We start from the raw sequence: 24,001 nt of genomic DNA on the forward strand, positions 1-24,001 counted from the left end.
AGGGTGGGGCTCAGAGATTTTTGTCCCTTGCAGTTTGGAGTGGGGGAAGCTGCCCCAATATTTACCTTTCATAAAATGGAATCAGTGAGGAATTCGGTTGTGATTGGGGTTACTCGTCACAGTGTGACTTCTCATCTGATGCTGTCAACATCTCTTCTCCCTGAGGTTGGGTGGGAGCAGTGCCACAGGGTCGCGGCCAGTGGCAGAGTTCCTGATGTTTGGCATTTCTTTCAGTTACTGCAGCCAGATGCTTAGTAAGGAAGTGGACGCTTGTGTTACGGACCTGCTCAAAGAACTTGTCCGTTTCCAAGACCGTATGTATCAGAAAGATCCAGTCAAGGCCAAGACCAAACGCCGACTTGTGTTGGGGCTGAGGGAAGTTCTCAAACACCTGAAGCTCAGAAAGTTGAAATGTGTCATCATTTCTCCCAACTGTGAGAAGATACAGTCGAAAGGTAATGGCTCTGTGCCATGTGGGCCCTGTGCACTAGTGCTTAGTACACCGTCCTCGTGGTCGGCCACACACTTGGGCAGACCGTGCTGCAGGCCTTGGCACCTCATTTTCTTTTCTGTTTTTGTTTTTTAATTGAGTAATTGTTTCTCAAGTGCGCTGACCACTGAGTGCCTTACTTTCTGTAACGTAGGAGGGTCATGTGATCTTGGACGATGGGTTTCCAGCCCACGCAGGCCTCTGACAGCAGGGCATGATGTCCTTCTGTTGTGCAGGGTGCTCTGGAACTGAGGATGGTCACTGGTGACACACCATGAAGGGCTGTGCCTGGCAGCCAAGCAATACCTACCTAGGACACTTGTCCACTTCACATTTACTTGTTCTGTCTGTGGTGAGCTCATCTGTTCACTCGTTACAGAGGTGGGTTTGTCTGAATACTCGGCCATTTTACTTCAGCTGGATGGTATAGTTTGTCAGATATGATGTGCTAGGTGAGACGACAGTGAACTCTTCCTCCGTGACATCTTGTTTATCCTGCACTTGTGCCATCTTGACTCCCAGAGAACTTGCCTGTCCATGCTGTGTCCTCCCCAGATTGAGTAACAGAAGAGCCGAGAGGAGCAGAACGCCATTGCTCATGGACAGCCGTCCTGCATGTCCATCTGGGCTGAGATCACTCACAAGCCCTTCTCTGGCCCCATTCCTCTCTCCTGCGGTGTAAAATTCAACTTAGCCAGGGTCCCACTTTGAGGTGACGAGTCCGGATCCTGGGGCTGAGCCCTTAGAGATGATCTTTTCCAGCTACTATTTCACATCTAAAGCCTGGAGGTTTCCTGACATGTCTGAAGCCCCCTCCTTCCAGCCGAGGAGCACCAACTGGGGCTCCTCATGCCCAGCCTGGCAGCTTGTCCCTGTCCTAGCTCTGTGCAGGTCCAGTGTCAGCGCTGACCAGAATGTGACAGAAGAGATCTTGGCGACCTGCCTATCCAGTGGTATGTCTGGCAGTGCCCAGAGGCCCTTCTGTGTCATTGGAGAAAATAGGGCACACGTTTCCTTGGCTGTTTCCATCCGCGTTGTACATGCACACAGCTAACGGTAAAGGAGGCCTATGGGGCTTAAGGGAAAAGCCAGGCCTGGGCTCCCTGCCTTCCCTAGAGACTCTTCTGGTCAGCTCCTAGCCAAATTTGGGGATATTTTTCTCTGCATCTCCAAATAAGAGGCTTGTGGGCTACTGCTTAACGTTTTTTTCAGTTTTAAGTATTTATTCGGTAACTTCCTGACAGAGGAAACGGGCTTTACTCTCATTTATCCTAATCTATAGTTTGGCTTATCATTCTTGTTTTGTGGTGCTTGCTTAATTTTCTGTATACTTAACATTAATCAAACCCCATGCCCTCGGCTAGCTGGCTCAGTCTTCCCTCAGACAGTTGGATACATCAGGCATTCTGCAGTTTCATCTGCTCAAGAAACCCTCATTTCTGGCTCTCTGCACCCTGGGGATGCCCTTGGCTCTCACCCTGCCCTTGTCGAGGTGCACTGTTTATGTTCTTCTTGCAGTGCCCCCTTGTTTTGCTGAAGCACATCCTGCAGTGGTTTACGATAAAAAGGTGCATGGGAGGCACATTTTGGAGGTCTTGCTTGAAATCAAGAGTCTTTGATTCTTGGTCCTTTGCGATCTTTTTTTTGTTTGTTTTTCCCTCCTTTCTGGGAGTTTGTTGGAACTTCCTTGTTCCTGGGGTTCCAGTATGTGAGGCAGTTTGCATCCAGTGTCCTTGGCTCTGAGATGTGTTGTTGAATTTTTGCTTTGAATTCTCTCCTTCAGTCCCTGCCAGCTCCTCCTGCAGCCGCATCACTGTTTGGGCTTTCTGGACTGGTGTCCTCTTGTTGGTTGTTCTTTGCTTTTCTCCTCTTTCTTTTGGTTCCATTTTCTTTTAGGACACCTTAACTATATCTTCTAAACTTTTTCATTGAATTTTTTGCTTCGTACATTTTTAATTTCCGGAAGCTATTTTTGTTTGCTAAAGATTCCTTTTTTATGACATTGCTATTGCCTCATGAATGTATTACCTCTCTGAGAATTTTAATGATGCCAAATTCCCCTCCCTGCATAGCCTCTGTTTCTTCCAAGTTGTTTTCTCTGTTTGTTTTGGTCTCTGCATGGTGGAGGCTTTTCACAGATGTCTCGTGGCTCCTTAGTTGTCTGCTCCTATTTAAAAGCTGCTAAGAAGCTGACTCGAAATCTGTATGCATGGCTGGCGTTCAAGGCTGTGAGCAGCATTGTGGGGTGGTGGTTCTCAAACCGCAGCCTGCATCAGAATCACCCAGAGGGCTGGTAAAAACAGATTCCAGAGTTTCTGCTTGAGTAGGTCCAGTGGGCCCAAGAGTTTGCACTTCCAGTGGGTTCCTGGGCGATGCTGCCGCTCTCAGTAGTGCACTCTGAGAAGTTCTGCTGTTGTCTGGCTGCTGTCATGTCAGCAGTGCCCCAGGGGTGTCTCTGTCTCCCCTTGGGCTGGTCACCCCAGGGAAGACTTAGCACCTCCTGTTTGGAGGGGCAGGCCTGGCTCTCAGCCTTTACCCTGCAAACTTGTCCTCTTGCCACCATTAGAGGTGGTGCATCACGTCCCACACACTTGTGCCCTCCTCACCAGAGGGCTGCGGCCAACAGGGTAGACACTGAGTCACCTGTTCATCAGTGTCCAGCTGGCTCTCCCGACCTGCACTCTGCCCTCATGCTGCCAGTCCCTGTGCTTTGTGGGACTCTGGGGTCCAGGTCGGGCAGTTCTAGGCTTTTCTCTGCTGTTGGCTGAGGGCTCCTGGCTCAGTTGTCCGTTTGCATTTCAGCTTTCAAACATCTGCTCGCTCTCATTCTCCTGTGGACTCATGTCTTAGACGCCACCATTCCACCTCTATGTGAGGGCAGAGCAGAAGGCTAGGTTTGTCCTTGTCGGCATCGTGAAAATTCGCATTACACCTCTGAATTATGTTAAAGTACGGTGCTTGCTCAGAATGGCATTTTACCTCATAACTCTGAACTTTTAAGTGGAAATTACTTATCTGAACCAAGCATCTTGCTTATTTGACCTGAGCTGCCTTAGGGTGATTCAGTGAGTCAGCTGTGGAGTGTGCAACTTTCATCTCTTGCTAATGACAGTGGGTTGGAGGTTGTTCGAGCAAAACAATCTAGACTTGCGTTGCTCATATGAGGGCTACCGGGGTTCAGTGACGTGCCAGGGGCACCCCATGACTCAGCATACAGTGGCAGTCGTGGCTGTGATTGAGTACAGTGAAAGGGTGCAGAGCAAGCAACGAGAAAGGCACACGGGCTGGAGTCTGGGGGAGGAAGCCAAGCACGAGCTTCCAAACGTCTCTCCCAGTGGAGTCGCATGGGACATGCTTAATTCCCCAGCTGTGGCAGCCGTGGGAAGTGCTCTCAACCAGGCATGCCGTTAGAGACTCTACCCAGGGTTTTACTGGGGGCCAGTCACACAAGGCACCCTCTGCCTGGCACATAGCTAAGTTTCAGACTCCAGAAGGAAAGCAGATGTTGAGCATAAACCACAGTGTTTGCACGCAGTGGAGGCACAGAGCCACTCTTGTCAGTTGGAGTGCTGGGAACCCTCCTGAAATCCAAGTTCACCAGCCTCAGCCTAGGGCCAGCCTGGCACGCAGGCCTTCAGAGGACAGTGGCCAGGCCCACTGTGTTAGGTTTTGCCTGTGCACTGCTTAGATAACGTTTGTGATTCCTTCCTAGGGGCTGGGTGGACACTGGGCCGAGGACCCTCAAGTGAGAGACACATCCAGTGTTAGGGGAGCCTCATCAGTCTCTCCTCGCAAGTTGAAAATATCTCCTTGTGATTATGCCTGAGGAACACTCGTCCCACCCCACCTCTGCCCGGTCTCCCCCTTCTCCCAGCCTGTCCAGAATTGCTGTTTTTCTTCGAAGTTTACATCCCAGGAGGTTGCTGCCTCATCACCTTCCGTGTTTCAGGTAGATCCGGGGCAGGGAGTAGGCGGAAGTAAGGGCTGTGGGACTTAGAATCCCCTCCAACCAGATGCAGAATGAGGTCCCAGTTCCCACAGGGAGGTAGAATGTGCATTAGAGAAGTGCCTCTCTGGGAAATGAGATGATCCGTATGTGATGAGGTACCGTGTGGTACTTTGATAACTGTAAACAGTTGTCGTTTCTTCCAATCGTTTTGTGAGGATGTGTGCATATCTTGTAGGTTCAACACCTGGTGTGAGAGCGCAGGTGCATCGCGAACTTGAACGCATGAGCCCTGCCGCCCTCCATGTAGCCTTCCTCCCTGCTGAGCCGCACCGCCCTGTTGAGTTTTTATCAGCATTTCGCTTACAAGGGAGGGTCGCCATCAGGCACTTGGGATTTCCTGGGAACTGTTGGTTTGTATTCGTCGCCCATTTGTCTTTCGCGATGGTCGTCTTCTTTTGATTGATTCGTACATTTTTATAAGTGAGCCCTTTGGATAAGAGTCGCACATATTTTTCAAGCTTGTCATTTGGCCATTTTTAAAAAAAAACCTTTTTGGCCATGTAAAATTTTAGGTGTTCAGGGGTAGAAAGAAAAAAAAAGAAAGAAATCTTAGGTGCTGTATATATTGTTATTTTTTATTTCTTATGTTTTTTATTGCATCGAGGTGTTACATCATTTCTCAGCCTTCCCACGCCAGTGTTTTTGCAGATTTGTTTTTAAACTTCTCTTTATTTCCTGGTGCTTCCGTGTTTTCATTTCTGTATGTTTAGGCAGGCGGAATAGGTTTTGGTCCAGCTGGATCTTTCCAGAGGTCTACCCAGTTGTCCAGCATCTTCTCCCCGACTCACTCGGAATGCTGTTCTGCGCACGCTCATTTGCCATTAAATTTGGGTCATTTCTGGACTCCGCGTCACCTCACTTGTGCTTTCGTAAGCTTTACGGCAAGGTTTAACGGTGCTAGCCTGACATTTTTCCTTGTTTTTTTTTTTTTATTTTTTCTCAGAGAAATCTTGTCTGTAGTAAGTTACAATATGTTAAAGTTTTAGTTGATGTAGATTTGACACTTTATCATTTTGGATCATTCTGTCCAAAAGCATTGATAGATGCCTTTTCATTTGTTCAGATTTTCTGATGTGTTCTTTAATAGCATGTTCTATAAATCTTTCATTTTTCATGATATACTCATTCCTACCTTCTGTAATCTTCTGTTGCTATTGTACGTGGAGTCCTCTCTCCGACTGTGCCCGCTAACTCGCCGCTGTGCGAGTGTACAGACTCGTGCCGGGCGCCCTTCTGCACTTCTCACGCGGTTCGGAGCGCTCCTCAGGTGCAGTTGGTTTCCGAGTGGCCAGGAAAGGCCTGCATGTGGTGCTCCTGTCACCTCCTTCCTCGCACTGGCGCCTCACTTGGAAGCAGGGTCAGAATGTAGAGCATGGTCAGCCCTTGGGAGCCAGACCCTGTGCCCCATTTAGAGGTACCATGTGGAGTAAGGAACTTAACCTGTCTGTGCCTCTGGTTTTCCATCTGTTAGCGGGGACACAAGCATCTACCTGCTTTTGAGATTTGGGGGAGGATACAGGAAATAATATATGTGAAGCAGTGGTCAGTGGCCTGGCACATGGTAAGTATTCAACAGTATTAGCTAATACTTAACGCTTCCCATTAGCATAATGCCAGCTGTGTGTTTTACGATGTTATGGAAGTATCAGTTTCGGAGCGTTAATTCTTCCATGTGGCTATGACTTGCTGTCTGGTGAAATTCGGCAGGAGCTGCTGACTTGAACATAAAATCATAAGCAGGCATGCTGCTATCTGAAGAAAAAGCCCCTTGCAACCAATATCAGCACCATGTTCCACGTGACATGTCTCCCTGTCGTTTTTCATTGTCGTTGGCCAGGTGGGCTGGACGACACATTGCACACCATTATCGATCACGCCTGTGAGCAGAACATCCCGCTGGTGTTTGCCCTCAACCGCAAAGCTCTGGGGCGCAGTTTGAACAAAGCAGTCCCTGTCAGCGTGGTGGGGATCTTCAGTTACGACGGGGCCCAGGTGAGACGAGAACACAGGCCTCGCCAGTCCCTGCCTGGGGGAGACAGTGGGGCTGGCGGTCTGTATGCTCACGCACAGAGCAGCCCCAGCCCTGCTGGTAGGCTGCTATTGAGAAGAAGCTACCATTGAGGCAGAACCTTCTCATAAAATGGTGGCCTTTGTCTCCCTGACGGCAGAGTGTCTGGTTTTGAATTTGGCTCTGGGCTTGCTGCTGACCCAGAGGCACCTAGGCAGGCCTGAGAAGCCAGCCCGGCCCACTCTCCCTCTGGGGCAGCATCCCTGGCATCCCCCACCGGCATGGGGGCTGCACAGCCCTGAGTTGTCCCTGCTTCCCTGCATTGGGCACTGTTGTCAACTTTGCAGGGGACCCATATCCTCTCAGTAATCAGGGGTCATCATCTGTGTGCTCTCACTTGTGCCTAAGGACCAGTTCCACAAGATGGTTGAGCTGACGATGGCGGCCCGGCAGGCGTACAAGACCATGCTGGAGAACGTGCAGCGGGAGCTGGCGGGCGAGCCTGGGCCTCAGGCCCCTTCCAGCCCCCCAACGCAGAGCCCCAGCTGCTCCGTAGAAGATAGCCCCGCAGGCCCCGCTGAAAAAGAAGAACCACGCTACAGTGAGTGCTCAACGGAGGGTTTGGTGTTGGGTCGAGTGTCCTCTAAGTTCTTTAGCAGCTTTAGTGTCCCCAGGAGAGCAGCTCGGCCATTGATACTGCAAGACTGGCTGTACCAGGGCCCAGTGAGTCCAGCCCAGACTGGCTGTAATCAGGCCTGGTAAGCCCAGGCCAGTGCCTAAGAGATGTTATCAGACTTTGGAAGTTGTGAGGGTTTGTCAGGGACTATCTTACAATTCAAGTCACATGTCATCTAGAGAGTGGCCTTAAGGGTAGCTGTACCCAAGACAGGCTCGGAAGGCCAGGTGGGGTTTTTCAAGGGTGTGTGCTCTCTGGGGGGTAAACCGATGCAGCTCAACAAGGGGCAGCCTGGCCCAGCAGGCTGCGAACAGCGGTGGAGCCTACGGGGCTCCTTCACTCGGGGGGCAGCTGGGCGGCGGCCGCAAGCTCACTCGCACCACTGCTTTTCTGACAGAGGAGTTTGATAACGTGTTCATCTGGTTTCTCGTTTTAGTTGAAATCTGGAGAAAACATCTGGAAGCATACAGTCGATGTGCCCTGGAGCTAGATGACTCCTTGGAGGCTTCTACCTCTCAAATGATGAACTTGAATTTATAGGGAGAGAGTTCTTTCCTGTGTGTCGGTGTTTTTTGGGTAAGGAGGGAGAGGTTTGAAAAAGACTTTGGGGCTTTTTCTTCTCAGTTCTTCATTGACCTAATGTATTTTGTATGACTCTTGAATTTGGAAGTTAACCTGCATGAAAGGGCACGTGAAGCAGCTTCTCAGGCCTTCAAGACTGTGGAGCCCACCCATACCTACCGTGTGGTCGCTCAGATACACCAGCAGCAACCTTGTCATAAAAGCCTGGTGATACAGCTGTGGCTTTCTGAGCACACTGTGGATCTGGAAAATACTGGAAAACATGGTACTTAGAGTATTTGGGCTGCTAAGGAAACTTCCTTTCCGTTGCAGAATAGCTGAGCCGAGTGAGTTTGCAGAAAGCTGGTGCTATGCTCCTGCCAGCGGGGGACAGGCCACGGGCACCATTGCCTCCAGGGCAGGAGCACGGTCCTGCAGGAAGCCACCTGACAGATGGCTATAGGGACGCTGGCGTCAGAGCAAGAGGGCTGTGGGGAAAGGCTCTTTCTCAGGGGATGTAGCTTTTCAGCTTCAAGATTTGGGGATACTTGGAGGATTTGCTAAAATGAGCCTCAGAGAAAAATTTGGTTTTCTAACCTGTGACATTTTGACATGAAATATTCCTTTCGGTCTTTATTTTTCAAAGAAACAATGTGTATTGAAGTTCCTAGATTTCAGTTTAATAATCTACAAATCTTTTCTTTCTTAAATGCACATATTTTGAATGTGATTTCTGTCTTAGAGGACAGGAGGACAGAGTTGACTTTCATATTTTCCTTGAAAGTAAGAGGGCTTATTTATTTTGAATAAAGAGTTATTATTTAATTTTGTTTCGGACTCTGGTGACCTTAGGCTCATCATTGGTCTCTGTCTTACTTGACTGTTCCTTTTGACACTCTGGCCCCGAAGGAAGGGGGCTGAGCAGGGCTTTCTGCTGCGCCCAGCCCACCTAGGTCTGGAAGGAGCGACTGCTGCAGCCTTTGACCCTGTGCAGACCTCACAGGTCCTGGCCCGGCCCGACCTGCACTTGCGTTCATTGTACCAGAGCCAGTGGCAGGAAGGGTTTCACTGCTCTTTGCTCATCGAGCAAGCAGGGTGTTGTTTTGGCTTTGAAAATACGGTTGATTGAGTTCAGTCATGCCAGATATTGTACCTCTGAGAAGCAAGTGGCCTAAGACAAGCAAGTAAAGTTGGAACGACGGCATGCTGTGGGCAGGGCTGGGACCGTGTGACCAGAGGTAGAACAGCTGTCTGCCCTGCCATCTGTGAGGCTCGTGACCGACGTGAGCCCTGATGCTCTTTACCGTGCTGAGCTTTTTAAGTGGGCCAGGCCAGGCGTCATTCCAAGCACAGAGCCCGCTCCACGTGTTTGTGCTTGCGTCAGGTCAGCAGGAGCGGAGAGGCCTTTCCTGCACTCCCGGCCCCATCGGCACGGAGCAAGTGGATTGTAGTAAATTTCAAATGGCAGATTATTTGACAACAAAAGTTCCGAAATTAATTTGTGGAGAAAAAATTGCCTGTCAGGTGCACTCAGCGGCTGTAATTTTAAAATTTGATAAAGCCTCTTCTTACAGGTCTCTAGGTCCGTGATATTTGTTTTGCTAATTTAGGGATAAAAGCAGCTTACACACAGAGTAGGTGGGTTTTTAACACCTCACTCAGCTTTCGAGAGGCTTCCTTCTCCGCAGACCCAACCGCTCTCACGGGTAGTTGCCTGGTTATGCCATGGCTGTCTGGGGCAGGAAGGGCTCATCAGAGGCCCCTGCTGCGGCCGATTCCCTCCCTCCCGGTGCCACAGCGCTGCCCAGCACATGGCCTGCGGCCGCATGCCACAGACAGTTGCTCCACCGAACAAAGGTACAGCTCTTTATTTTTATTTTTTCTGACAGTGCAAGGACTCAAAAATCCATCCTCATAGTGAATTTCCCAGCACAATACCATATGACAAAAACTGCAGATGTGTACCTGTTGAGCGTGAAAGTGCTCTAAATCCATATTCCAGGTACAGTACAGAAAACAGCTTCAAGGATACGAGCCCAGAGCTGACGGTGTTGCACTCGGCAGTCTGTAGCGGCTGCGGCCACCCCAAGCCAGAACCACAGCGAGAGCTGATGGATATTTTACAGAAAAACATTACGACTGTGTGACGGTTCTCTGGGCAGGGTGAGTGTCACTTGGCTAGGCGGGCCAGCATGCACCTGGGAAGTGGCTGGCTGGGCTGTGGTCACCGCTGAGAAGACGTCTGTTACTTGGTAGGGTCACAGAGGAGTGCAGCTTTATTTTTAACAGAGAGTGGTTTTTATGGTAGACATGAAAACTCATTCCACAGACAAGAAAGGACGTGCCTATAAGATTAAAGGCTGAGCAGCTTTGGGACAAGTTCACACACACAGTGACAGAGTCTTTGGAGAGACAGCTTTAATAATCAGAAGCAGGTATAGCAAAGCACTCAGCAGATTCATCCCAGCGTCCAGAACACTCAGCATGACTGACCCCAGGAGATCTGCATGATTAACCTGTTGGGCTTCTCTACCTCACACAAGCTTGTCCCGTCGCCGGGCTGAGCACGGACAGGGAGCGCGCTCAAGGGCAGAAACTGCGGCGCCTGAACACAACAGAGCCTAGTGTTCTGGGGTTAGCGAAGAACACAAGGACTTGACAGATGCCCTCCCAGCTGGCACTTCACGGTCACTCAGGGTTTAAGGCAAAGCGTTTTTATGTGGAGTCGCACCCTCTGTCCCGGTGTGTGCCTTAGTCTGTGGCTAAATCTGAAGGTGGGAGGAGTGGCAGGTGTGGCTTGATTTCCGTCAGTGGAAGCAGCACGCGGCTGGCGCTGGCTGTGCTGACCCTGTAGGCTGCGGGCGGGTGGAGGGGGCTGCATAAAGCGAGGTCACTGGGATCTTGTACAGTGGCCCTCAAGGCGTGATGACTTTCTGGAGGAGGAGCCTGTACCCAGCCAGCACTGTCACCAGAGCTGCTGCTGTAGCCTATTAGCCGTACGCACTCTCGCCAGACAGACCCTTCCGTTACAAGCACCTCATTTTTTCGCAAGGCCCCGGGAGGGCCTGTCAGGCAGTGGCCCGATGGTTGTGTCTAGAGCAGGCTGGGGCGAGACAGCTCACTACCGTGGGTGGCTCGTGGCAGCAGGGTCTGGTCAGGAACTGCCTCCTGGTGGCTACAAGGTGTCCTTGCTACAGCTTTCCTGGAAGAACAACGTGGTGGTTGGGCCCTAGACAGAGCAGACGGACCTTTCTCGCTCTGCCTCCCGCTCCCCCCCCAGACAAGCCCAGGCCGAGCGGTAACGGCCTGAGCCTCTCCTGTTGCGGGGGCCTAAAGGGCCAAGCGCCGGGTGGTTGCCCCCACGGGCGGGAAGGCAAAGGCGGCAGCCATCTGCACCAGCTCCCGGGTCCTGCTGTTTCAAACGAGCGCTCAGGGTGGCCAGCCTGCCCACCCAGATGTCCTGAGAGGGAGGAGGTCTTGGGGAGAGGCAGCTTTCACACGCTAAAATACGGACCGATCGGTTGTAAATGCCCAGCCTTTGGCGCAACAAGGGCTTTAGCAGCCGTGTCACCCACAGTGCTCTAGGCCCTTGGTTTGAGCTCTGCAGACCCCCGCACTGTGGCAGCACATCCAGTGCTGAAGCTCTCTCTGCCTTCTGGTGCAGCCAAGGCCATGTTGGCAACTTGGGAACCTTGGCAGGACAGCCTCTGCCTCTGTGTGGGAGTCCTGCCTGAGGAGCCTCTGCAGCCTCGGTGCTGGGGGCTGGCCCCCACAGGCTCAGCTCAGGAAGCCACCTCCCCCTGCCCCAGCTGCAGCACCCTGCCACGAGCCGCCCGGGAGCGAGCCCACCTGTCTGGGTTTCCTGCTCGGTCAAAGCAGTGACTCGCTGAGCGCTCTGTCCAGGGGCGGGGTGGCCGTGGGGGCGCCCCCACTGCCTCTCTGTAGTCTCCTTAAGGGCCAAGGCCAGGGCCCCTGATCCCCTCCAGCCTCGGCAACAAGACTTGGGGTTTCCCTGGGGCTGCAGGTTTCAAAAAGCAGAACTGCCATGGGGCTGAGAGGAAGTGAGGAGGGCCCATGGCAGGAGAGGCCCCGAAAGATTGCCCGGAGGTGGCGGCTGCCCTGCTGACCTCCACCCCCCTGGGGCCTGGCTGCAGCCACATACCCACGCCTTCCTCCAGCTCTGCATCATCCGGTCGTGCTCCCCGACCACAGCCCTCCAGGCGGCAAGCTCTCTGGTCCACTTCTCCTGGTGGGTTGCTTCTGGAAGGCAGGCAACGCGAGGTCACTGCTCTGCAGGCCTCCGAGGTACCCCAAATGCCGAGGCTGCTGGCTGCAGTGGGTGAGCCCCAGCTCTGGGCCTGCCTGCGGCCCACTGACCTGTCCCAGGAGCCCAGCCCACTGGTGAGGCCCCTCCACTGGGCTGAGCCACGCTTACGGTAAGGCTGCCAGCCCACTTGGGGGCCAGCGTGTGATCTGGAGTGTCAGGCCTCGCCTTTCTCACCTGTGGCTGCTTCCAAGCAGCAGTTCCACAGTTGGTACCAGCAGCAGCTGCCCTCTGACCTTGCACTGGCGCCTGTGTTCCTGCCTGGCAGAGGGGTCACTACCATGCCCGCGGGGCGTTGCAGAGACCCCGCGACTCGGACGGATGGGGCCCGGCGCTTCCTCCTCCTCCCTGGAGAGCAGAGGCTGGCTCTCACCAAGGCTGGTGGCATCTCGGGAAGCCAGCATGGCTGTGTTCTGGGGACATCACAGCACTTGCCACTCGTTCCCCACAGCCTCCCATGTGCGCTTCGTCCTGAATCCTGGTTCGTGTTACTGTGGGGCTGTCACGATGCCACAGACCTCACAACCATGCTTTTTTTTGTAAACACAGGAACGAAGATATTTCCTCATACGACACGCTCTTGTCACTGATCGCAGACACGTTCTAAGAACATGAGCCCTTTAGACACAAGCAGGACTGATGCGCCGAACAGAATTAAGCAGAAGCCCGGTGGCCGGTTTGGGTGCTGGGCGCCCACCAGCCTGTGGCTGCCCTCCCTGAAGGGAAGCAAGTGCTCCAGGAGCAATCTTTTGTTGTTTTTTGTTTTTTTCAGAGCCAGTGTCTCACTCTGTCACCCAGGCTGGAGTGCAGCGGCACAATCATAGCTCACTGCAGCTCTGAACTCCTGGGCTCGAGAGATCCTCCCACCTCAGCTTCCCGAGTAGCTGAGACTCGGCCCGTGCCACCACACCCAGCACGCCCAGCTGATTTTTTTTTTTTTTTTAAGTAGAGACGGAGTCTTTATGTTTGCTAGGCTGGTCTCAAACTCCCGGCCTCAAGTAGTCCTCCCTCCACAGCCTCCCAAAGTGCTGGGATTACAGGCGTGAGCCACCGCGCCCAGCCTAGGGGCAATTTCTAACTCAAAAGGGGGCCGCCTCTGATTCTGCCAACACATGGGGGTGAGTGGGGTGGGGGCCTCACATCAGTAGAGAATCATTTTGTTTTCTAAACACATCCTGCTACAACAGTACCTACACCTTCAAAAACATTGTTGGGGGAGGGAGATAAGGAAATGCTGAACCGTCTGAACTGTAGTTGGGCCTTTTAACTCCTGCCTCTTGTGTCTAGTGTAGTTAGAGTAACTCAGGCATTCAGTTGCCTGTATTCAAAGTCAGGTCCCGCTCTGTCCTGACTTCTGAGCTGTATGATGTCAGGCAAGTCACTTAACCTTTCTGGGCTTCTGTTTCATCATCTGTGAAGTGGGGATGGTAGCAGCACCTACACCTTGTAAGATTAAGTGAATCATATGAGGCAAAACATTAATGGGCTTCCAACTGCCCAGTGCCTAGCTGCTTGTCTTCGAGGGACCACATGCGGACAGCACTGTCCCCCTAACTCCTGGGCAGGATTTCACAATTTGTAAGTCACCTTTCATTCTCACAGCAACATGTGGGACAGAACAGGCAGGGCACTTTACAGAAATGAGGACTGAAGCTCAGGTAGGAGTGAATATTTGTAATTACTTTTCTCCTAAACCTCCACTAACATGACAATAAGGGGATCCTTTAAAAATACATACATAAGCTTGAAAAAGGACAGATGAGGAGAGGAAACAGCAGGAACCTGAAGTTGGAAAACAAGGACAAGCAGACTGACTCAGCAGACCCAAGAAGGCTGAGTCCAGGGCCGGCACTGGGGAAACGAGGGAACAACCCACAGAAACGTCCGGCAGTTCGGGCACTGTGCTGACGCACGTTGCTTCGTAGGCTGGTGATCACCTGGTAGCCCAGCCAGAGGACCACCCTCCTGCGTTCCAGAAGAAAACTGATTGTTTGGGAGAGCACAGGACAAAGGACTGCCGGGGAGTCCACACTGAGCAGCCAGGTTCACTGCCGGGTACGTGCTGGAGGGCAAGTCCCCGCCACTGCACGTGGGCTGCAGCGGGGCAGAAGTGCTGAACTCCAGGTGCCAGCCAGCCCTGCTGGGTGGGAATCTGCATTTTAGCAAGACCCCAGGGGACTGCCCACATCCCAGTGGAGACGTGCTCTGCTGGAGGAGCTTCTCTGGCCTCGGTGTGCACAGGAATCCCCTGCAGGGAGGGGAGGGCTGGACATTTTGCATTTTTGATGGGCTCAGTTGCCACGCCTTGGGGAGAGGCCTAGAGCCTAGGGATCTGTGTGCCGCTCTCTCAAATGCACACGGACACCCAAGGACCACAAGACAGCTAAGGGAGACAACCAGCAGAAAGAAGGCAAAACAGAAGAGGGCGCCTTGGAGAAAGCAGAAAACGAGGAAATCATCAGTATTCTCAGAGTGAAGAGAAGACATGCATTCATGGAACAACAGAATGCAATAAAAAACCCCAAAAGCTCTTAGAGATAAAAATGTGATAGTAGAAATGAAAACACTCAGTAATTATTAAGGCTTCAAAGATAAAGTTGAGGAAAACTAACAAGATGAGGGAAAAAGGTAGATGATGATACAAGAAATGGAAAATTCCAGTAGCAGCCCAATAGCCCCATTTCTTAGAAAATAATTGCAGAAAGAACAAAATGGTCAATAGTGAATATTTAAGAAAAAGTCCCAGAATTGAAGGGCAAGGCCTTCCACATGTAGCAGTCCTGGCCGGGGCACGAAAGACCAAGACCAGTGCTCAAAACACAGGAGGTCCTGTAAGCTTTCGGAGCAGAAAACCAGGCCCCAGGCACCGGAAGCCCCGGGGCAGCACCTCCCAACACTGCGGGGAGCCCTTCGCAGCCAGAATCACAGACCGGCCCAGCCACCACTTCAGTGTAAAGACAGAAAAGGTACACAGGACCTCAAGACACTTAATTCCCACACACCCTTTGTGAGTTGTGCTGGCAGACACGCTCCACAAAAAATTGAAGGAGTAAATCAAGAAAGGAACACTCCACCCGTGAGGTTAAGGGCAGCCCAGGGCAGCGCCTTGGCTGCGGGAGTGGAGGGCGAGCTGTCCGGCCGGAGCAGGCCAGAGGGCGCTGGGGGAGGCCGGCAGGACACCGGTGTCTGCAGTGATGGGGCGACTGAGACAACGCAGAGTCTGGCCTCGAATGCCACCGAGAACCAGGCAACTGGAAATCAGCACAGTGAGTAACCACACGGAAAAGGCACAGGACAGGGCATCGTGACAGGCCTGGTGGCTCAGCGGTCCTACTGACGTGAATACGAATCCCCGCACTGGGAAGGCGGGAGACAGGCAGCGAGCCTGTGTTCCCACGCGCGTGTGCGGGGCTTGGGGAGGCAGAGAGTGAAAAGCTAAACCCTCACCTTCCTCAGCGGAAAGCCAACAGGTAACCCCCAAACCCAAAGGCCACCATGCAAGAGGGTGCTTGCAGAGCACTCTGTCACGCCTGCGTTGCACATGGTGAGAGAGCACCTCCTAAGAAGGGTCGCGGTGGGCGCGGGAATCGCTTACCAGGTCTCATCACAGCAACCTGCACCTTTGAGGTCTCGTTCCCTGCGGAGGAGAAGACGGAGCAGCGATACTCGGTGCTCTCCCGGATGGCATCCCGTAGCCAGCTGAGCACGTGGGCCTTGCCGTTGGGCAGTGCGTGGGTCTGCACGGGGACACAGGTCTCCAGGACTCGCCCATTCTTCTCCCAGACAAAGCGGACATCCGCAGGACCTGGGGGCACACAGACCATCTCCACCTCCACATCCCTGAGTTCCCATGTAGGACCCACAGAAGCTGCCCTGGCAGGGGTCACCCTGGTGAGGGGCCCTCTTTTGTCCCAGCTGGACCTGAGGTGATGACAAGTCCCTGGGCCTCCCTTGGAGGAGGCTTGGCCAGTGCCCAGCCTCGGCACCCACCCATGGGCCTCCTGCCCTTTGACTCGACTCCAGCTGCCTTTTCCACAGCATGCCCTCGGGGCTGCACCCCCGGACACGCAGGCAGTCCCAGGCCGGGCCCCCTTTCCTTTCCTGCAGCGCGGTGCCGCTGCCTGTTCTACAGCCTTGGAATAGCATCCTGTCCCGCCCCGGCGCTGCGGCCACGTGGCTGACAAGCCCCACAGGCTCTGTGGTCACCGGGCCATAGCTGCTCTCCCTGTGGCGCCAAGAGGCCCAGAGCTCGGCCAGCGTGTGTGGAAGGGCCCAAGGCGCTGAGCGGGGACCTCGGGGCGGGTGTGGAGGGCAACAGAGACGGCCGCTGGAGCACTGGGGTCCTGGCTGGGGCCACCAAACCCAGCACACCCACCCTGGGCTTCCTGCCTCACTCACACACAGGCTCAGGGCCCCACAGCTGTGGCTTCTACCCCGAACCTCTGTTGTTTTCAAACTCCGGGCTTTTTATCTTAATTACTATTGAAAAATAAAGCTGGGGGCCAACAACTTCGCATACTCTGTCTATCTAACCTTCCAGGGTGGAACATGGCTGGCTTCCACCTGTCTGAGGGACAGAGGCCAGAAGATAAGATGGGGCAGGGACAGCAAGCCTCAAGGAGAACAGGCCGTGCGGCCTACCCTGAGGGCCACCCAGACGCCGTATCCTGTTCCAGGGCAGAGGGGTGGGGACCCCGAGCCAGGTGTGGTCAGCTGGTCCCCTCCCTAGCCAAGGGTCGCCTTCCTCGGCTGTGAAGCCTCCCGGGGGCTGTGCAGAGACGGGCTCAACCCCCATTCACGGCAGGGAAACACAAGCCAGGTAGCCTGCTGTGGGCTGCGGGACGGCTGAGCAGGCCCAGAAGGCGGGGGGGACAGGTGCCCCTGTCCCTGTGGCTCCTGGTCTTGGTGTGGCTCGGGCCAGGCCACGTGTGTATTATGTGTGGACACAGTCGTGTATACGCACAGAGAAAAGGTCTTAAAATAGCCAAGATGCTGGTGGTGCGGTGGATAGATGCCTAAATTTGGGGTTAAATTTTTTTCTTTGTACTTTCCTGGAGTTTTGCAGTTCACTACAACAAACAAGTACTGCTTTTATAATAATAAAAAGGGCTATTTTGAAAGAAACATGCCGTAAGCTCTGAAGGAAATTCTGAAAGTTTCCAAATGTGTTTCGCAGGGCTGCCCATCTGGCCCCAGCCTAGGGGACGAGCCCTTGTGGGCGGGTTTAGTTTTTTGTGCAGAATGTTTTTTTATACTATCACTCTATAATTTGTTTTTCCCACTCAAAGTGTTTTCAACTGCAGCCACGGATACCTCGATCGATCTATCTACAAACAATGTAAATGCAGCTCTCCACACACATCTACGTATACCCAGAGGCCCGTCCGCTGGGGACACGCATTTCCTCCCCGTGACTCTGCACTTCCTCCGTGACACCACAGTGCATGAGCACTGCCCAGCTGATGGGCACCCAGGTAGACTCGCATTTTAAGAACCTGTTCTCCTAAGCTGTTAGGATCAAGTAACGGGAAACTCTTCTTTGAACAGACACTGAAGTCAGTTCTAAAAAACCCCCGTCTCCCTCACCCACTCGCACCACCCGCCGGAGACCTGTGCCGAGACCCAGCCAGGGCCCTGGGGCTGGGAGAGGGTCACAGGAGCCTTTGGAAGGTGTCATGACCAAGCCCCTGGGGGCAGGGAATCTGGGTGGTCTGAGATGGAGCAAACTCATCCCCAAAGCCCCATGGCAGGACTGTCCCCTGCACTCTGGGGGCGTGAGCAGGAACAGGCCTGGACGCGCCTGCCGCACACCTGCCGTCCTCAGCAGCAGTAAACGTTATTTAAATATTAGTATGTACTTCGGCATAATAAGACAGTAAAGATGTTAAAGTACTTACGATCCATTTATCCTTTTTTAAACTATCCAGCTCTTTCTGAATGCAGAGGAGCGTAAAGAGAGAGGGAAAGTGAGAGTTAAAGTCCGTCCACAGGGCCGCCCATCGGCACTGCCCCCGGTGGGGGCGGGTGGCGGCGCGGCCCAAGGCTGCCTCGGCCTGGCCCAGCCCCCAGGGGTCTCCGAAAGCATCGCTCCATTCTTCCTGGGCCGAAGCCCCGAGTCCTGCCACCGCCCTCCATCCATCCCCTCGAGACGACGGCCAGGCAGGGCGGCTCCCCCAGCACCCACAGGCCTCTGTGCGGTGGGGACGCGGCAGCGGCTGAGTAGCTGCCAACCTGGATGTGCCACACTCCCACCGCTGAGTCAGTGGGTGCTGGTCCTCGCCTCGCCCTCAAAGCGGGAGACTGTCCTTCTGGCCCGGAAGGGTCCAGGATAGAGACCCCCAGGACAGACACCAGCCCCTGACCCGCCTGTCCCCAGGCCCTCAATACGACAGGGCCAGCTGACCACCCCCTGCGCATCTCTACTCAGGAGACCTGGTGGCCCCCGCAGCCTCGGGTGCAGCGCCCGGCTCGGCCAGTGGCTGTGGGTCGCTGCCCGCTGACCCTGGTGGGTGAATGAGCTCTGACTTCTAACGTGGGATTTAAAACACAAAGGGCCGTCCCAAATCAGCACAGCCAGTGCTACCCGAAGTATGGAGGAGCCGTTATTAGCTTTGAAAATGACCCGGGCCTCAACTTGCCACAGAAGACAGTCCTGGCAGGAAGGAAGGTGGGGTCCACTGGGTACAGAAAGACCCCACTTTGGTTAAAAGATGATACAGATCTATTTCTGTGTGTGCATGCATGATTATACATGTGCACAGCTTGTATTTCCGTGCATACAAAGGCACATCACCATGCATCTCCCCCGATGCGTGTCTGTGTATGCCGAATGCACTGCGAGTGGCTCTGTGCGGTGGTGAGGTTCTATGTCGCCCGTTATTCCAACAGATCCCCCAGGAGCTCAGCTTCACTACCTCAGAGGAGCAGAGCGTGACCACATGCTAACTCCATTTCTCCTGCTCCGGACTCCTTTGTCCTTGTCAGTGTGAATGTGCCCCGACTTAATGATGGGGTCACACCCCAATAAGCCCACTGTGCAACTGAAAATATCCTAAGTCGAAATGCATTTAATACACCTACCGAACCTCGCAGCTTACCCAACCTACCCTACACGGTCTCAGGACACTCACACTAGCCTACGGCTGGGCGACATCGACTGACACACAGCCACTTTTGCAAGAAAGTGCTGCGTGTCTTAGGTAATTGACCAAGTGCTGCACCGAAAGTGAAGAGGAGAATGGCTGCAGGGCGGTTTCGACTGGACGCACGTGGCTTTCACAGCACTGTGACGAGGGGACCATCTGTGTTTCCCTAACTCCCCGTAACGCGAATGGTCGCCTTTCAAACGACAGGCAGCAAGCGGCGTGCGGAATCAGTCCAGATTCCAGAACACCCCCTCCCGCGCTCAGGCCCGCCGCGGAGTCCACTGTGCAGTGAGCGTCCAGACCAGGTCCCACACGGTCCCACAGGGAAAGTCAGGAGGCGACAGCAAACGGGGGCCGTGGAGGCACTGTGGCCGAGGGCAGCCCTGGCCATCGATGGGTGTGTGAAACTGCCGGAGTGTTTTATCCGTAACAGCGTCCCCTGTGAGATGGTTTAGTAATCCCGCCCTGCTGTGTCACAGGCCTGCGACCTCTCGGGGACTTGGCAGAGGAGTGACCTGGAGACGCTTGCAGCCAGAGAGGCAGAAAACCGACACTTCTGTGCCATGGAAAATAAACTCAGTTTTTAGTTCCATCACCTTCGGGGACCCAGGGGCAGGGCTGGGCCAGACATGCTGCCGTCTGACCGCGAACGCAGTTGAACGGCGACTCTGTGCCCAGCATCGGCTCCCGGGACGGGTTTGGAAGGAAAAAAAGGCAACGTGTGCCTTAGTTTGGACTGCTCTGAGGCGGCCTTGGTCACAGCATGCCATGGCAGGAGGGGCCTCCATGGGACCGGACCCAGGACCCTTGCAGGGGCCAGGGCCACAGGAAGAAGGGACAGCTCTTGTTCGCTTTCTCCCTCGACGGCAGGTGCCATGAGGAAAGGACGGCTTGCTGGGTGCAGACTGCAAACCTGCCCGGCCAAGGGGCGGGTGGGGCTGGGTCCCAGCAGGCCATCCGTGGTGCCGTGTGCTGCAGATGCGACAGGAAGCGGACACTCCTGCAGGGCCAGGGGATGGGGCCACAGCCAGAGAGGGCCTGGGAGAGGGGCCGCTGGGCACCAGGCCCTCTGCCTCCCCCCCACCAGCCGCCTCCAGCGGGTCCCCCCGATCACCTGCCGCGGGGTGTGTGCTGTGAGTGCAGTGTGGGGTGCACGGTGTCTGTGTGTGGCGCGTGGCGCCTGTGTCTGCCGTGTGGGGTGCGTTCCAGTCCGTGGCAGCTGACTGCACAGTGAAATACCGTATGATGAACAGGACCTGACGAGTGAAACGACAGAAAGCTTAGACAGCAAACGCGACGCGGGCCTGCGCAGCGCGGCACTGCTGCGCCACGGCTGTGGATGTGCCAAAGGCCGCTGTCCCTCCCATGCAGGTGCACACGGCGGGGCAGGTGGCCACGCGGAGCTGCTCCAGGTCCCACCGGTGTGCTTGGTCCCCCAGGACTCGGAGCAGCTGGCAAGTGGTTCCCACGGGCAGCGTCCGGCAGTGGAGGCCCAGAGGACCTCACGTCTCTGAGCTCAGGGGGACATGGGGGTCTGGTCCATGGCCAGCCTTGCCCTTCCAGGTGCCATGCTTAGAGGACATACTGGCCACCTGAGGCTGCCACCCTCTTGTCTCACCTGGGTGCTGCAGAAAGGATGTTCCCACTGTGACACCCCCAGGCTGTCATAACTTCCTCTCTCAGGACCTTGCTGTCCCCACCCCAGGGACAAGGTTGACCCGTGCCAAGGGCAATCAGTGATCTTCCCATCTCATCCTCCACCGCCCTGAGGAGGGACCCACTGTGACAATTCCACTTCCCAGAGGCAAGCGCTGGGCAGAGCAGGGACCAAGTCTGTCGAGGGTCGGTGGGGCACGGGCGGCCCATCTCCCACCCCGGCTCCTGGCACAGGCCCACAGGCACGCCCCTGTCCCTCCCTTGGATGGGTTGGGAGGCGCATGCTCTGGGCACAGGGCTGGGCTGGGCCTCAATCTCTCCGCAACGTCCCACGGTCACCAGCCTCCCCTCCTGCCGGGATCTGAAGCAGCTTGCTGCCAGCCTCTTGTCCGCTTCTGCTCTGTCCACCTCTCGCCTCCACTACACACGCTGCCAGGCCCTCGTCCCTGGAGTCTGTCCCCTGGCCACTCCTCCCTCTGCATACACCACGGGGCATCCCCCCCGTGTGGACCTACTCTGAGCCCCTCTGAGGAAGGGCCTTGGCCTCGGAGGGGCTCTACCTCTCCGAATGGCTGAGCACACGAGGTCAGCTGCTGACCCCTGGCTAAGACACGTCGGGGCAGGTGGGAAGTCTCCCAGGTCAGGCAGGCCCCGGGGGAACTGGGCAGGAAGTAAGCGCAGGGGCAGGCCCAGCCCCCGATCTCCCCTCCCTGGAGGCTGAGACGCTCCCCCGAGACACAGGTCACCCAGCAGAGCTGTGCGTGGCACAGGGAACTAAGGATGCCATGCGCGTCCTCTCTTTAAGTCTCATATTCTATAAATACTTTGCTGGGCCTTTAATTAGACAGCCCCAAACCACTATAACTACCATGAAGGCAGCCATCCTAGGAAACAGAAAACCCAGGTCGAGGTTCCAGACCAGCCCTGCCCTGGGAGGCTGGGCCCCTACAGAGAGAAAAGCCTCGGGCCCCGCCTGTGCCTGCAGCGAGTCTCACCGCAGTCCCCAGCCTGGGCCTACACCTGGAACGGCTCATCTACTCCTTTGTCCGGGGACGGTCTCCAAGGCAGAACGTAGAAGAGGGCATCCACTTTCCCAGAAAAGTCTCTGGGTCTTCTAAGCCACACGGTGGCTTCCGCCGCAGGAAGCACCATCCGCAGACCCTGACCCAACCGAAGAGCCGAAACGCAGAACCGCGGCTCCTCTGGGTCCACCGCGTGGCTGCGCCCACCTCGGAAAGGGCCTAAGCTGCCCCTTCCTCTAAGCAGGTCCTTCCCAGAAGGGCTCACAGCCCTTCCAGGTGGTGGCCTCGATGGGACAGGGATGGGAAGGGAAGGGCCCAGATGGGGTGGAACACTTCTGGAGAGAAAGTAACGCCCACGTGAGAAGCAGCGCAGAGGGGCCTGGGGCTCAGCCTCCCCCAGCCTGCCCACCCTGAGCCTGTGCGGGACTACACTGCTGCCACGGGCCTCGGGCCCATGGAGCATGAGGGACTGCCCCGGCCCGCCTGCCCCGAGGTAAGCAGCGGCGGAGGAGCCGCATTCAGGCACGCGCGTGGCCTCAGTGACCCAGCTTCGACAGGGAGGCTGAGCTCTAGCCCCAAGGCACTCCGGGGTCAGGGGCCGCGCCTCCCATCCGCCGCCTGTGTCCCTGGCCAGACGCGCTGGATCCACAGTGGACACAGGCCACCCCGAGGCTCTTGGAGCTTAACAGGAAATGGGCAACAGCGCAAGACTCTTAGGAGCTTCTGCAGGTTTGTTTACGAGTTTCAAGAAAGAGAGGCACTGGCTTTGCTTTCCCTCCTTCCGCAGGCAGGCTGTAATGTGCACTCCCCTTCTTTCCGTCTCTCCTGATCGTGACGGTGACCACGTGCGGACGCCAAGACCACGGGAGCTGCCTGAGGCCTGGGACGCTCCTAAAGCGTGCTGTTGGCCGTCCCACCCGCTTTCGTGCGCAGACGCCCAGCTGAATAGTTTCCAGTCCAGGGCAGACGCCTCCCGTGTCCCAGGAGACTAACCAGACTCTCAATCTTTTCTTCTTTTAATCATCATGAAATAAGTCATTAAAACAACTACCGTTCTGGAAGCTCTGAAGTTAGTGTTTTTCTTTTTAGAGACAGGGTCTCCCTCTGTTGCCAGGCTGGAGTGCAGATCACAGCTCTCCGCAGCCTCCAACTCCTGGGCTCAAGTGATCCTCCTGGCTCAGCCTCCCAAAATGCTGGGACTACATGAGCCACCACACCCAGCCCGAAGTTAATATTTAAAGAATTTCCAAATGCCACATACATCAGCCTCCAAATTGCTAGCAGGAACAGAAGCAATCCTGAATGCCATGGGTTGGCAACGGGCCTCTGGGCCCAATCTGGCCCATCGATTTTTGTAAATAAAGTTTTACTGGCACATGGCCCCGCCCACTCATCACACACCATCCACAGCCGCTTTCACAGCTCAAGAGCAGAGCCGAGCAGCTGTGACAGAGCCCACGGTCCACAAGGCCCGGAACACTTGACATCGGGCTCTGCACCTAAAAGGCTGGCTGAGCCCTGCTGTCTACCAGGAGCAGCTCGTGCTGTTTACGGTCTCCCACAGGAGACTGAACAAGGAACAATGAAAGCATGAGATGGCTCGACCCAGGGACACAGCCAGGACAGCTGTGCACGGTAAAGCAGAGAGAAGACCGGGTGGCTACGGAGGAGACCCTACCCCCCGCCCAGCTCTGAAGGAGAGAGACAGACTGGGCACAGGGACTCACCTGTGGCCTGGCAGAAGAGGTGGAAAGTCCCCAGCGCATGTACCTGCTGTGCCTGGTCACTCAGGAAGGGCGGCAGCAAGGAGACCCGCGAGCTGCTGTCGGGCCCCAAGGCTGGCCAGAGGCTCCGGGGAGAGGAAGACAAGTCGGGGCCCAGACAGGACAGGGAGGAGGAGCCGGAAGGAGGGAAGGGCTTAGGAGACGAGGCTGCGAGACAGAGGACAGAAAAGAGACGGGCTGAGGAGGGAGCCCGGGAGCAGTCACAGGGGAGAGGGCAAAACACAGCAGGGACAGACACGCGGGACAGCAGAGGAGGAGCCTGGCCATGCAGGGCAGCCACAGGGGACGGGGCTGCGTGGCCTCCACTGAGCAATGTCCTGCCCAAA

The 24,001-nt window shown here is 55.2% G+C and overlaps 1 protein-coding gene across 4 annotated transcripts in view; it reads left to right on the plus strand.

Moving 5' to 3' along the window:
• Positions 1 to 8,590, plus strand: part of SECISBP2 (SECIS binding protein 2) — a 41,355-nt gene extending 32,765 nt beyond the window's left edge. For 2 of the 4 annotated variants that reach the window (XM_012653569.1, XM_012653570.1), the window contains 4 exons: positions 235 to 455; positions 6,337 to 6,491; positions 6,916 to 7,108; positions 7,620 to 8,566. In XM_012653569.1, the coding sequence (XP_012509023.1) occupies positions 235 to 455; positions 6,337 to 6,491; positions 6,916 to 7,108; positions 7,620 to 7,723 (673 nt within the window). In that variant the 3' untranslated portion in view covers positions 7,724 to 8,566. Of the gene's footprint in view, positions 1 to 234; positions 456 to 6,336; positions 6,492 to 6,915; positions 7,109 to 7,619 lie in introns of all 4 variants that reach the window. The other 2 variants (XM_012653568.1, XM_012653567.1) reach the window with 2 other exon arrangements.
• Positions 8,591 to 24,001: the final 15,411 nt, after the last annotated feature.

This window comes from Propithecus coquereli, unplaced genomic scaffold, assembly GCF_000956105.1.
Source record: "Propithecus coquereli isolate 6110/MARCELLA unplaced genomic scaffold, Pcoq_1.0 Scaffold423, whole genome shotgun sequence".
Lineage (NCBI taxonomy): Eukaryota > Metazoa > Chordata > Mammalia > Primates > Indriidae > Propithecus > Propithecus coquereli.